This window comes from Triplophysa dalaica, chromosome 14 (genome assembly GCF_015846415.1).
Source record: "Triplophysa dalaica isolate WHDGS20190420 chromosome 14, ASM1584641v1, whole genome shotgun sequence".
NCBI lineage: Eukaryota > Metazoa > Chordata > Actinopteri > Cypriniformes > Nemacheilidae > Triplophysa > Triplophysa dalaica.
The window spans coordinates 16,348,511-16,362,585 of NC_079555.1; the positions used below are offsets into that span (position 1 = coordinate 16,348,511).

At 36.7% G+C, this 14,075-nt stretch overlaps 1 protein-coding gene across 2 annotated transcripts in view; it reads left to right on the top strand.

The window, feature by feature from the left end:
* The window catches only part of aplp2 (amyloid beta (A4) precursor-like protein 2), a 72,690-nt gene extending 59,221 nt beyond the window's left edge, over positions 1 to 13,469 (top strand). The window contains exons 12-18 of one of the 2 annotated variants that reach the window (XM_056765715.1): positions 1,044 to 1,143; positions 3,104 to 3,289; positions 4,240 to 4,275; positions 8,085 to 8,167; positions 9,384 to 9,440; positions 10,478 to 10,654; positions 11,698 to 13,469. In XM_056765715.1, coding sequence (XP_056621693.1) covers positions 1,044 to 1,143; positions 3,104 to 3,289; positions 4,240 to 4,275; positions 8,085 to 8,167; positions 9,384 to 9,440; positions 10,478 to 10,654; positions 11,698 to 11,799 — 741 coding nt within the window. In that variant the 3' untranslated portion in view covers positions 11,800 to 13,469. The remainder of the gene's footprint in view (positions 1 to 1,043; positions 1,144 to 3,103; positions 3,290 to 4,239; positions 4,276 to 8,084; positions 8,168 to 9,383; positions 9,441 to 10,477; positions 10,655 to 11,697) is intronic. The other variant, XM_056765716.1, reaches the window with a different exon arrangement.
* The last annotated feature ends 606 nt before the right edge of the window (positions 13,470 to 14,075 follow it).

Here is a 14,075-nt window from a genome sequence, read left to right on the forward strand (position 1 = left end):
TCGAACTGACTTCATATTCAAGTTTATATCTTGTGTTTTTGTTTACGGATAAGTGACACTTCCTGTTTATTTCTGGTTTAATTAGGAACAAACTTCCTGGCGTCTAGTTATTTGTATACAGCTGAAACTGATGGTGGCATTGACACAATAGTCCACTTAAATATAATGTAAAGTTTAATTGTCACAGAGCAAATGATCCTTGAGAAGAAAGCGGCAAGAATAACTTCAATTTCGGTTCGTTTGTCACAGAAAGCTGTTGTATGGCTTCATAAGACATACATTTTCTGCACTAAAAGCATTATAAAAATTGTTAAAGTTAACATTCTTCAGAATTTCTCTTTTGTCTCATGGGATTTGGGAGCAACATGATTATGTTTGTTACAACATAGATTTCATTTTGGGGATGAACTGTCCCTTTAAGAACTAAAGTTCATAGGTTTTTAAAAGCACTGCCTGTTTATATGCAAAAAATAGAAGATGCACAGATGAGGCTGTGCTTTATATAACGTGTGTGTCGGTGTCCAGTCTTAGCAGCTCTGTTGAAGTCTGTGTTTGACTGGCAGGCCCACAAAAACTTCTCCTCTTCCTTGTCCAGCCCTGTGAGGGCTAAATACAGTGTTTGGGATGTTTCCGAAGGCCTGGCGTGCATTTTAAGGGTCTGCATGACCGCATTTAAGGGTTCTCCCTGTGTATTTTTGCTTTCAGTTTTGACAGGCACTTCATTGCCATCTGTTGCTGGTTTCTGAGCAATGCACACAAATGTGGCCATAACAAAGAAACAGGCGTGGTTGTTTGCACTCAATCTCACAAACATGCAATCAGTCATAACATTTTCCATACGGCGAGTCACACTGCTCTCTATCCTCGCCGGTGACATAATAAGAGCACCACAAATGTTATTTTGTATTCAGTTTACAATAATTCATCCAAATCGAAGTATGTACTCTTTAAAAAAAAAATTGCTTGTTTCATCTTGCAGACCTGGAGTGTTTTTATAAATATCGGTACAAGCTGCTTTTTTAAAGAGTGTTTTGGTTTCCTAGGTGATGACCCATCTGCGGGTGATCGAGGAACGGATGAACCAGAGTCTGTCTCTGCTCTACAAGGTGCCATTCGTCACAGAGGGGATTGAGGAGGAGATCGGTGAGTGTGGGGGTCAGGGCATGGCTGAGGGGGTCACTGGATGGGGAAGGTGGGCGTATTTGGAGAATAATGGAAAGACGCAGTGGGATGGTCTTGAATGACAAGAAAACTGACCAGAATAGGTTATTTTTGATGGAATTTCTGGGCAATTTTTTTTGGTTATGATAATAATAGTCCGTGTTTGAAATGCGACCCATCATAAATTTATGTGTAGATTTTTGATATAATATTTAAATAGAATAATATATAATTATGTATTCAGTTTTGAAGAAAATTCGTGTGCATCTGAATGCTATCATTGTTTAGTCTATGAATATAAAAAGCATAGATACTATATATATTAATGCTATAAATTACATAATTTGATAGATTTATGATACAGTTTTGCATAAAAAGTGACAAAAGTTTTTGGTCTTTAAGATATTTAATATATTTATTTATTTTAATATATTTTATATATTGAAAGCATTAAATCACAAACAGACTAGCTGGGTTTTCAAAGACTTGGGTCACAGTTTTTTTAGAATCTGAAAGCAACGTGTTGTGATATGAGATATTTGATATAGTTTTGAAAAATGTGCCAATTTAACACACCATCACTGTGATCTGATGCAAAACTAATTCATACACTATGAGGATGTTGCTTGTTCACACTTGTTCATATCAAATGTCTTCTCTATCTGGATATTTCAATGGATCTTTTTGCAATATTTAAGAAAAAAGTAGAAAAATGGCCCTGAGATTTCCCGAATTACTGAACAGGACTAAAATGATCAAAATGATGCGATTTGTTTTGTCCCAGAGCTAAAAAAAAAAAGGTCCTCTGTTTGTCTCTTAATGGCATTTTCTGTCAATTTCTCTTGCATTTCATTTTCCACTTTAGCATGCTGTGGACCGTGGCAGACTTGTGTAAATGAAAATTCTGTCATCATTTACTTACCCTCAAGTTGTTCCAACAGTTCTGCGGCACTTTTGACTACCATTGTCCTTTTTCCTATTATGGTTGTCAATGGTGGCCAAAAACTGTTTGGTTTCAAGCATTCATACACATATCTTTCTCTGTGTTCATCAGAACAAATAAATGTATACAGATTTGGAGGGTGTGTAAACGATGACAGACTTATCATTTTTGTTAAACATGTCCCTATAACTCAAATCCAACAGTATGAATTATGCCAAGTCCCTATTTTTGCTAAATAACAACCCGCGCGAAAGTGTCAGATTTAGTGTCAAACGTTCGTCTCTTTGCTTTAACTGCGGTCTGTCACAGAGGAATTACAAGAGATGGTAAAACTCTACCACACACCACCTGCTTTTAAAAAAGAACCAAACTGAACGCTGACGTCAAGCTAACCACACCAAGCGTCTAGCCTAACCGCTACGTTCACTTAACATGGAGAAAGATTTACAAACATTCATCTTCAATGTTCTGAACAGAAGAATACAAAACATGACCCGTCTACATCTTCGCCAGATGTTAAGATAATTACACGCATATGCGAAATTTCACTTCTTTTTATCTCCGCTCGAAAACTTTCATCACAATCGAAGTCATTTTGGTTATGCAGTATGTGTTACTCTGTCTTTTAAGTTTTGAGTAGAAACAGTCAAGACGTAGGTTAAGACGGCACTAGCCTGTTTTTGTTTTCATTTCTGATTTTCTTTTTGTTTGCTTTAGAAAAGGAGCTTTGAAATTAGCTGTGGTGTAGTAGTATAGTGTGCAGTTTGACAGAACTGGGTCGAGACTCCGAATACCCACGAGTGTGTGTGGAGATGTGTTGTGTTTAAGACGGACTCTGTTCTGTGATTGTTTTCGAGTGTTTAGACAAGCAAGAATTAAAGAAAATGCTAAAGACATAGGCTGGGCGTAGTTTAATGGGTTTAGAAGCTGCTTGCTTTCCTCTCTTCCCTCCTGAGATTTCTTGTTTTGAACAGTGTTCTTCTCTCCATTTCGATTTAGATGAAGTTCTCCAGTTAGTTTACCAAGATCAAAAGGCAGATATGGACCAGTTCCTGTCCTCCATTTCTGAGACTCAGCCCGACGTCACCGTGTCCTCTGAGGAGAGCATGGAGGTTCCTGCCTATGAAGGAAAGCCCTTCCGTCCCTTCCAAGTCAACTCTCTAGGCTCCCAGCCTGAACCCGAGGGTAAGTAAAAACAACATTAAACTATTTTTTAAAGGTTAAACTCACATTCGTGGTTAGCCCTTGTTTTAAAGTAACACTCCACTTTTTTTGGAAAAAGGCTCATTTAATAAGCTGAGTTTTGGAATCTATTCAGCGGATATCCGGGCCTGGCGATAGCACTTTTAGCATAGCTTAGCATAGATCAATGAATCCAATTTGACCAGTAGCATCGTGTTAAAAAGTGACCAAAGAGTTTCGATTATTTTCCCATTTAAAACTTGATTCTTCTGTACTTATATCGTGTGCGAAGACTGGCATAAAATGAAAAGTTGATTTGCACGATTTTCTAGGCCGATACGATTAGGAACTATACTCCCATTCCGGCGTAATAATCAATTTAATAATAATTTCACGCCAGTCTTAGCATACGATATGAGTACAGAAGAATCAAGTTAAAAATATCCAAACTCTATGGTAGCAATGCCAAAAGTGCTATCGCCAGACCCAGAGATCGGCTGAATAGACTCCAAAGCGGTAAAACTCAACTTAATAACTACGGGAGAGTATGAGATTGAGCCTTTTTCCCCAAAAAGTGGAGAGTTCCTTTAAGAGCCGGTAAGTTTCTCTGGCCCCACGAAGATGGTGGTAATGTCCTATAAAGCCCTAAAGTTTTCTCTCTGGTCCTGTTCATTTACTCATGCCGTACTGCCCGGACCTGCCAAGCCTTGAAGAGAAGCACAAAATGTGCGAAATCTAAGCCCAAAATACTTAAAAGAGCTGTGTAATAAACGCATTAATTTTGTATCCCCCGTTTTTATTTGTTTTTCTTTATCACTCCGTCCCTGCGGGATTCTCTTCTCTGTCTGTAGACACAGCTTGTTATTCCTGACTTATTTCTCTTTTACTCACCTGGGTTTTTCTCTGTTTTTCTATTTCAATATTTTCTTGTTTTGCTCATGCTCAATGCCTAGGTGATCTCTCTGAACCCCCTCGTGCCTTCAAGAAAGGTGGGTCTCTGCTGCTTAACCGCTATTCTCTGTTTTTTCCCAGATCTTGTGTTTGCTCGTTGGTGTTTGTTTCATGCTTATAGGGCTGGGTAGCATAGATTTCCTAAATCACTTTTATATACATTACTATGGGAATATTACACCCAGCCCTGCACGCATACATCTTTTATCATCTATCCTCGCGCAGTTTTTTATCCTCGCTTTTACAACCTCGTCCGTCTCTCCATTCCTGTCGGCCATCTTGTTGTTTTTTCCTCGCTCGGTCACATTCCCCATTGTCTGTCGGCTACAGCTTTGAGTCATGAAAGTCCAGGCAGCTTGTTAAGCTTATTAGTCGTATGAGTCTCGTGAAAATGTGCAGTAAAGCGGTTCAGTCTTCCTCTCTAGCGTCTGGTGTCAGAAAGACAAATAACCTGCGAGCGGAGCTGCATTCAGACCCGGCTCCCTGTCGACAGCTCCTCAGGGTTCATTTGTCTACAAGCTTTCGTTAATTATTCGGCCTCCTCTCATTTCTCTTCTTTTATTTTGCACTCCTCACGAGAGGAGCTTGTTGATTTTAGTCATCTGTTGCAGGGAGCGCTTTTTTTGTCACATGACCGCCCTGTTTGAACAATAACCTGTTTACAGTTTAACCTTGTGATCCCAACCTTTATGAGGAAAAGTAAGAAGCCATTTTTTAGTGCTTGGTAATTAGTGCTTACTAAGGCAGACGTTACAGTTAAGGCCCGTTATGGTTAAAACGACAACTACAAAAAATGCCTACCTGTGCTGAAAATCACGTTTTTAGATGGTTAGTAGGGTTGTCATGTGATTAATCGCATCCAGAATAAAAGCTTGTTTACTTTATATACTGTATGTTTGTTTACTGTGCATATTTATTTGTGTTTACAAAAACATACACATACATAAGTATATTAAAGAAAAATATTAAATTAATTAACATTCCTATATAATTTGAATTATTGGTACATCTAAAAAAACACGTAAATATTTCCTAAATATGTATACATGTGTGTGTATGTGTTTATAAATACAAAATGAAAATGCACAGTACATAGACATATATTATGGAAACACATTAATTGCGATGTTTCTAAATATTGTTTGTTTATATGATGTAGGGCTGTTCAACTATTAATCGCATTCAGAATAGTAGCTTGTTTACCCAGAATCTATGTCTGTCTACCACACATTTTATTTTGCATTTATAAACCGATACACCTACACAAACATTATTTATATTCATATTTATATATAATTTAAATGATATATAAATGTTTATTATCTATTATATTTGATATTGTTCTTATATATGTACATGTCTATAAACACAAAATGAATATGCAAATTACAAAAACATATTATGCAAATAATTTTTTATTCTGGACGCAATTATTCGTGATTAATTGTTTACTAGCAAATTCATCAGCAAGCACTATTGCGGAGTATTTGTCCCTCAAACTTAATGTTTATCGTAATCCTGTTATTGATATATCGTTCATTTGCTGGAAAACAATGATCTCGGTGATATTGTTCCTCTGTATCTGTAACCTTGTAGTTGTGTTTTGATTGTTTTTCTCCTGAATTTACTGCAGAATGATTTTTAAACCTTAGCATTTTTGGTGTGAACAGGTCTTTACTATTACTCTACTTGTAACCAGGGTTATAGATTTAACACTAAATATTGATCTTAGCTACTGCCACAAACATGAATGAGAGCGCCTCTCATCGTTTCTTCAGACATATGAATGTTTTGTTGTCATCTCATCTGTGTCATGTTTTATTATTTTATCGTATTGAAGTTGTGTCTATGTTCCAGACAGTGTCTATGCAGCTGGGGTTGTGTGTTTATGTTGTGTCCTTGTGTCCTGTTAAAGCAGTGGATCGGTCGTGCATGTTTAAGCAATAAGCCTCTCTCTCCAGACCTTGTGACTGCTACAGAACACAGTTAATCTTTCAGTGACGTTCACCTGCTGCCCTGACTGTTAAACAATGAGTGGGTGGAAGGCATTGTTCTGGTCTCAGCCAATCAGATTTCACCACTGTGGGATTATTAAAACCTGGGTTCATTTTATCCAGGTGTCTTTGGGAGGTGCTGGCATTTAGATAGAACATTTAATACAGTTGTGAAAATGAAGAAAGAGTTTAACCAGAGGAGTTTAAACGGATTTAATGGGATAGAACTTCATCATTTTATAATTTCATCACCCTCATGTCATTCCAAATCTGTATGACTGACTTTATTCCCTGGAACACAAAAGAAGATAATTTGAAGAATGTAGGTAACCAAATAACATTGCACCCCATTGACTTCAATCATATGGTCACAAGATCATTGAGACATTTCTTGAAAATATCTTCTTTTGTGTGCAGAAGAAAGTACCATATACAGGTTTTCTGACATATGATAACATGATTTTTATTGTTGGGTAACCTAGCTCTTTAATATATTTTCATATCCTTAGTGCATTTATAAAAACACATGTGTGTAATCTGTCATACATGCACATGCTGCAAAAATTACTTCCTTTGGCTCACACCTACAGGAAAATCTTAACACTTAAACCATCATTACATTACTATGTTAACTGATTATATGTAATCAATATCTAATAATATTGTTAAAAAATTAGATTAGATGGACTGAGTTTGTTTGAAAAACGGAATATGAAAACATATTTCCCATTATTCTAATACATAGTGAAAAGTGCACTCATTACATTTCATAGTATATTTTACACTATACTATTTTGGTATGCGACACTCTTATTTACAGTATAATCATTTCTTAATATATAAAGTCATTTGTTTTCTCCTTGAATATCATGAAATCTCATTACAGAGGTAAAATGGGTTACAAACAGCAGTTCTCATTTACTTTAAATGGTTTGAATTGTTGACCATGTAGGTTGGTGTATTTATAGAGCTGTTTTTGTTGGGATGATCACAGGATGTCCCTAAGCTCTTATTCTACCTGGAGTAAGAGCTTTTGACCGCAGTAGATCTCAGCCAAGTTTACACTGAGCTTTTCTGGGCTGGTCCAAGAAATCTCAGTGTTGTGCGGGGTTTAAATTGTACATTTCTTACGTCTCACATGGATGAGTCATTAATGAGTTTCTGTGCTCTGTTGGAGTGCCGTTTGGCATCACTGACTAAAATGTAGGGGTGGGAATCTTTCGGTACCTCAGGATTCGATTCATATCGATTCTTGGGGTCACGATTCGATTAAAATCGATCCACGTTTTTTCGATTTTTAGTAACGATTCTTCCTCAAATTCGATGTGATGAATGTTTAGATTTTATTCCATTTTGCTGGATGGCGTTTCGATATGAGTCTCTAAGTTTAGTGTTCTCAAAATACTTCGCCTTAGAAAGCTTGCATATTGCATACATCTTGTCAAGCTCCTTCTTACCATAGTGTTGATAAAATCCAAAGTATTTCCAAAACTTGCCCTCGCTATAAAAATGGGATGGGTTGTATTTATTTAATCCCTGCCATCGTTGTTGTTGAGCTTAAGCTGTGCGGTTTCTCGACTGTCCGGGGTGCTGCACCGATTTCTCAAAAAAGTTCACACTTTTTTATTCTGACAAAATCAACAATTGTTCTATTAACTAGAACATCGATTTTGGGGAATCGCTACAGGACTGAATCGCGATTCATATGTGAATCGATTTTTTTCTCCCACCCCTACTAAAATGTCAAGGCAGAAAATTCTCAGCAGGGGCTTATTGTGTAGATGGCAGCTTGATCACTGAATATAATGTGACATTTGAGTTTGATTTAAACACTTGTGGCTGTTCCTCCGCAGGCTCTGGCATGAACGGTCTTGATGGTCTTATTGGAGCAGAGGAGAAGATCATCAACAGCAAGAGCAACATGAATGAGAAAGTGGTGAGACCACCGGCCGCCCCTTGCACACACCACAATCACTTATGTTTGCTCAGATGCTGAAATGACTGAAATAATCAACCGCAATTTCAGCTGAAAATATACAACTAACAGCCCTGCATAGCATACTACATTCAGAAAATAACAGCCTCCCAGTAATGTGTTTATTCTAAATAGAAAACAAATGTACAGTGCCACTATTCTTTTGCTGCCTTCCCAGCACTGGTATTTTGCAGAAATGCAAATCTGGCTTAATTTAGTCTTGTGTCATTTACATCCCAGCATTCATTGCATGCCACGTTCACATTCCAGTTTCCTCAAACCACATCTCACATTAGATCCAGTGTGGTTCTGTGGGCTGGATTCTTTTTGCGCATGAGCTCGGTTAAAGAATGCGTGCACTAGACTCTGCTCGTGTTGTTTGTATTTCAGCATGTCAGTCTATGTAATATCACACAGGAGCTATGAGAAATGTGCTTATATTAAATATCTCTCGCATCTATGGTAAATGACATCAAATGTTCGGAGAGCTCCTGGCTATTTTGATTGAGTAAATGAAGCCAATTGTGTTATTCAATGTAAGCACTATATTAGCGATGATGATTGAGTCAATTCATTTTGATGAATTTGCTCAGAGCATTGCTAAACAGCAGTGTAAAAAAATTAAGAGACCTTTCCAAACTTACATTTCAAATCAGAATTTCTAAATGTATCGTGGTCATTCCAGACAATTTTCTGTTGAATTTCAACAAAATCAAACCTCAGGAGTGACAAAGTCATCCAACAGCAATGCGAAAACAGCAGGAAAAGACACATGAAAACTGTGACGAAAAATTATTTTAACTTTCCCTAAAAACATAAACAAATATAACTGTTGTATTGCTTAGAAGTAAATATGAACCTGTTTTCTTTGCAGTATCTGAGGTCAAATAAATAATACAGAGCATATTTTCTGTTCTTTTTACCTGTTTATCGAGTTTTCATTTTCTGATTTTAATTTGAAATTTGGGAGACATAATGTAACAGAATGAGACAAAAATTATAATTTTACCTAAATAAATACCCATAAATAATACAGAAAAACGGTCCTTAAAATGGTCTCTTCATTCTTTTTGTGGCTGTATCTGCTGCTATAAAACACAAAATGCTTTTATCACACACACACAGTCACTGTTCAGTAGAAGAGAAGTAATTGAGACTGCCCTGTCTGTCTTGACAGGTAATTGATGAAACTCTGGATGTAAAGGAAGTGATTTTGAATGAAGTTGATTCTCAGGTAAGCACTGCGCCCCCTTGTGGCAAACACATGGTGTTTTCAACTATTGCAGTCTCTGTCCAGTTCTGTTATATCTGTGAGCAAATGACCGTGTTACATAGTTAATGTTTTACTGTTTATCAACAACTTTCCACAGCACGTGTGCATGTGTTTAATGCGAGTGCATGAGCATGTCCGATGGATACTGTTCATCCTTCATTATCATCATCACCTTGCTCCACACAAATGAAAATTGAACACTTAACATCTGTGTGTTAAAATGGTCGGTCAGCGCTCTCAGTAGTCCTTTTAGTACTTGGCAAAGCGGATCATTTACCTTAAAGGGACAGCTTACCCAAAAATGAAAATCTGTTATTTATTCATCCTCATGTCATTCCAAACCTGTATGACTTTCTTCTGCAGAACACAAAAGAATATATTTTGAAGAAACAAACAGCACTGAACCCCATTGACTTCCATTGTATGGATACACAACCACGGAGACATTTCTCAAAATATCTTCTTTTGCATTCCACAGAAGAAAGCGTCACATAGAGGTTTTTGAAGAACATAAGGGTTAACTTTTTTGGGGTGAACTATCCCTTTAAGAGTCTGAAAAGTATAGTTCACCCAAAAATAAACATACAGACGTAGAACTAACTGGAAAAACATGAAAAAATTAACCTTTGTTTGTTCATGCTTCTTTCAGGATCTTACATGTTTGTTTATACAAGAATTTAAAAGGATTCTTTGTGTGTAGTGTGTAAAATATCAAAACGGCTGAGAATATACCAGAATTCTCTCGATATTGCTTTTAATTTTGTCTTTTGTCTCCCAGTGGCTGATTCACTGGTTTCCTTTCGTACCAAATTACGGCACATAACGTAGCCATGGCAATCCTATTGTTGCCTCGCTTTACAAAAGTTACATTATAAGTCCTCCGCTTTGGCAGTACTGGCATCATGAAAAGCTCTGTGAGATCTGTCTGTTATTCATATTTGTAGAAGATGTTTGTGCATGGGAGTGTAAATATGCTTGTGTTGATTATTCCCTCGCAGTTCAGCCGTGGATCAGAGCAGGAGATGTTCCGCCCCCTGGTGGATGACTTCAGCATCGGAAGCAGCGCTCTGATTGGCTTGCTGGTCATTGCGGTGGCCATAGCGACAGTGATTGTGATCGGTCTCGTGCTACTGAGGAAGAGGCCGTATGGCACCATCAGTCATGGCATTGTGGAGGTGAGGCAACGGTCACAGCATTTGATCATTCATGCATTGTTTTCAGTTTAGCCTTGAAGATAACTGCGGGAGGACTTATCTCTACTAGGGATGGTATGAGACTATTGTTGAGGACAAGGGGCTTTAAAGAAAAGTTTTTAGATTTTTGGATTGCACAAATAACAAGATTGATAAGGTTGACTGCAGCTAAATACAGCTGTCACTCACCTTATGAGTTTTTATTAAATCTGTATTTGATGTTGGACAAGTTACCTGCCGGGAAATGTTCTTCTTTTTATAGGCAAAGAAAACGCAAATGTGAACAAAACAAAGTATTTAGGACAGTTGACATATCTGGACAAATTAGACACACTCAATGTAAAATGTAATCTGGAAAAATTCAATTTTCCAAAGTAAGTAAATATACTCCATGGCCGAAATAAAACATAAAAAAACAATCTTATAACTTGTTCTCAAATAAAGGACTTTTATTTTGACTATTTGCCCTAAAGGGGTGTTTGACGGAAGCTTCCTTGTTGTGAAACTCCACAAGCGCAACCATGCCACTCTTTCACTTATAACAAGCACAAAGAATAACAAAGAATAATTTTCACTTAGAAATGTATAGTTTTTTGTATTTCATCACATTTTCTGACGAAAATCTCATTAACGTAACACGTCCTTGTTGAATACATGATATGTTGTATTTTAAACGGAACAAAATTATATATGCTTAAAAAGTTGTATGTTCTACTCTAGCCTAGATTGTAGAATTAAAAGGCTTGCGATGGAATTGACATTTTCCGAGGGTTGCGGTAATAAACATTTTGAACCAATTTAAAAAAAGACCTTAAAAATGTTGTTTAATTAGAAGCAAAACCTTTAAAATAAATTACTTGAAACATGCGAGACCTTGTTTTTGTCAGAATACACAATCAAGATGACAAAATGTTTCGCTATCACGAAATCAGTCATTGTTAGTTCAAGAGCAACTCTAGATTTTATGCACCGTAGATGCATCTTTTTAAACATACGGACTTAAATTCTTTTTTGTGGTTGACCAGGTTGACCCCATGCTGACTCCAGAAGATCGTCACTTGAGCAAGATGCAGAACCACGGCTATGAGAACCCCACCTACAAATACCTGGAGCAGATGCAGATATAGCTGTCAGGGCTTCTGTCGAGCTGGAGAGGGGTGAAAATACTACTGACCAATAATAAAACTGCTCTCTACAAATCATTTCTTGCATTTGAAATGCATATTCTGGTTCATTCATGAAAAAAAAATGGTTCAAAAACGCTACTACTTCTAATAATGCTACTGTTGTACCACAGAGCCAGTTTGTGCTCTTGCAATCCTTTTCTTTTAGAGACATTTTATCTTTATGCAAGATGTTTTATGTAAGGAAAATTAGCCTGAAATTGGTTTTACACGCGTTCAATTGGAAAACATTATCATTTTATTTCACATGTTCTTTTTTATGTTAACTTCAAATCAGATCTGTAGAGGGTACAGCAAAGCCAAAACAATCAATTGAAAGACACAGCAGTTTTATCTACACTATCGCTGGCCGTCAAATATACTTTTTTCCCGGTAGATGCTTGTATATGAAGGTTATTTGTAACAACTTTATTGTATAGTGAATCAGTAAATATGAAAATGAAATCATTTACTTTGTAATTGCGATACACATGATATACGTACATAGAGAAATAGATGATCAAGTTATTCATAGTCACTTTTTTCCTGCAGAGCTTAAATCTTAGCTGGGTTACAGGTTTAAACTTTGAGATTAAAGGACCGATATTTCCTGTCTAACATTTGATACCATCACCTGTATAGGATGTGATGAATGATTCAATCCGAACGGCTTGACAATCTGCCTGATCTGTCGGCTGATTGTGAAGGTGCCCCATTAGTTTTTAGAAAGAAGATTTGGTTTTATCTTTTGGTTACGGTGTCAAACTTAGACAAGGAAATCAGTCGGCCCCTGCAGATGGTCATTGCCGGTTGGTTTGAAGAAATGAGGGCCTTAAAGTTACGGGCCTCCAGCCTCCCTTATCACAGTTAAAACATCTCTTACTCAAATTTACTCATTGAATGTTATTTTTCCTGCTGTTACGTCGACACACTAACACTTCCTTTATATAAGAGTAAATCTGACCTTATAAAGTGGTTTCTTCAGCTTTTATCACACAATTATACATTTTCGTGTCATGGCTGCATAATGAGAAGTGTCATGGGGTGGTGTGACAATAGAAAGCATAGATCCATGAAAGAAAACTTCTGTAATTCTAATACTATGGTATGTATAGTTTATCATACAAGTCCCACAAGGACGGACCCTTGCAAATTGTGATGAAGGCAGAAATGTACACTAAATTATAGCTAGCTGGGGGCCAAAGCAAACGTTGTGCATGTTCACTAATATGAAGAAAAAATGTTCAGTCAGATTTTTTCTTTATTTCCCCCTTCTTAACAATGTCTGTATGGCTGTATAGTTGATGTTGCAATCATTGGCTTTTATAAAAGACAACCTGTGGTGTGCATTGTTCTTATATGAGATGTTAAGATATATATTTTTAAGTTTGTTCTCTTTTTTTTCTATTTTCCCCTCTTCCTGTGACAGTATTTCTGTATGTGACTTTCACTATGCACCTATAAATGGCTCCGGTTTTGGACCTTGTCATTGCCTGCTTGATTATGGAAAAGGTTGTACGGGTGAGGGGGAAATAATATAAGATTTGCATATTAGAATTGAAATATCTGAATCCAATGGAAAAAGGGCGTTATGGTTACAGGTGGGAAACACATCAATAAATTCACTACTTCCATGAATTTGTCACTTTGTCGTTTTTAGTTTGCTTTGTTTTTTAATATTACCCTCTCCATGCATGAATTAGAAAAAATTCAGTTAGGATTTATTTAATATTAAGAACATGATTTATAACAAATATATGACTGATGAATAGCGTATTTATATCTTTGATATATATAGACTGGTGATAACACAGTCACCTACCGGAAAATTTAACATAGTGTTGCATTGAATATTATAAGTAATTTATACGTGTACAACGTTATTCTTAAAAATTAATTTGCGCTTGTCATCTTTAATCAATAACAGAAAGCTCCTCTTCTCCTCTCAACAACAACTATTTACCAAATGACGTAATGAGCAAAAAAGAGGTAGGACTATACTGACTGTCCAATGGCCAGGCATTTTTAGCCCTCCCCCTGAGGCCCAACTTGCAACAAACCAATCAAAAAGGGAAGGGCAAAATAAAGCCCGCCCTACAATTTATTTTCAGAAGGCGTTTCACTCGGATAGAAGTCATGAAAGATAATAGAATTAAATTGCAACTTCCGTATCATGGTGACTTTAAACAAAAAAAATTGAAGTTGTGTGTCACTTAAATTTTTACGGTTTCTTTATTTAT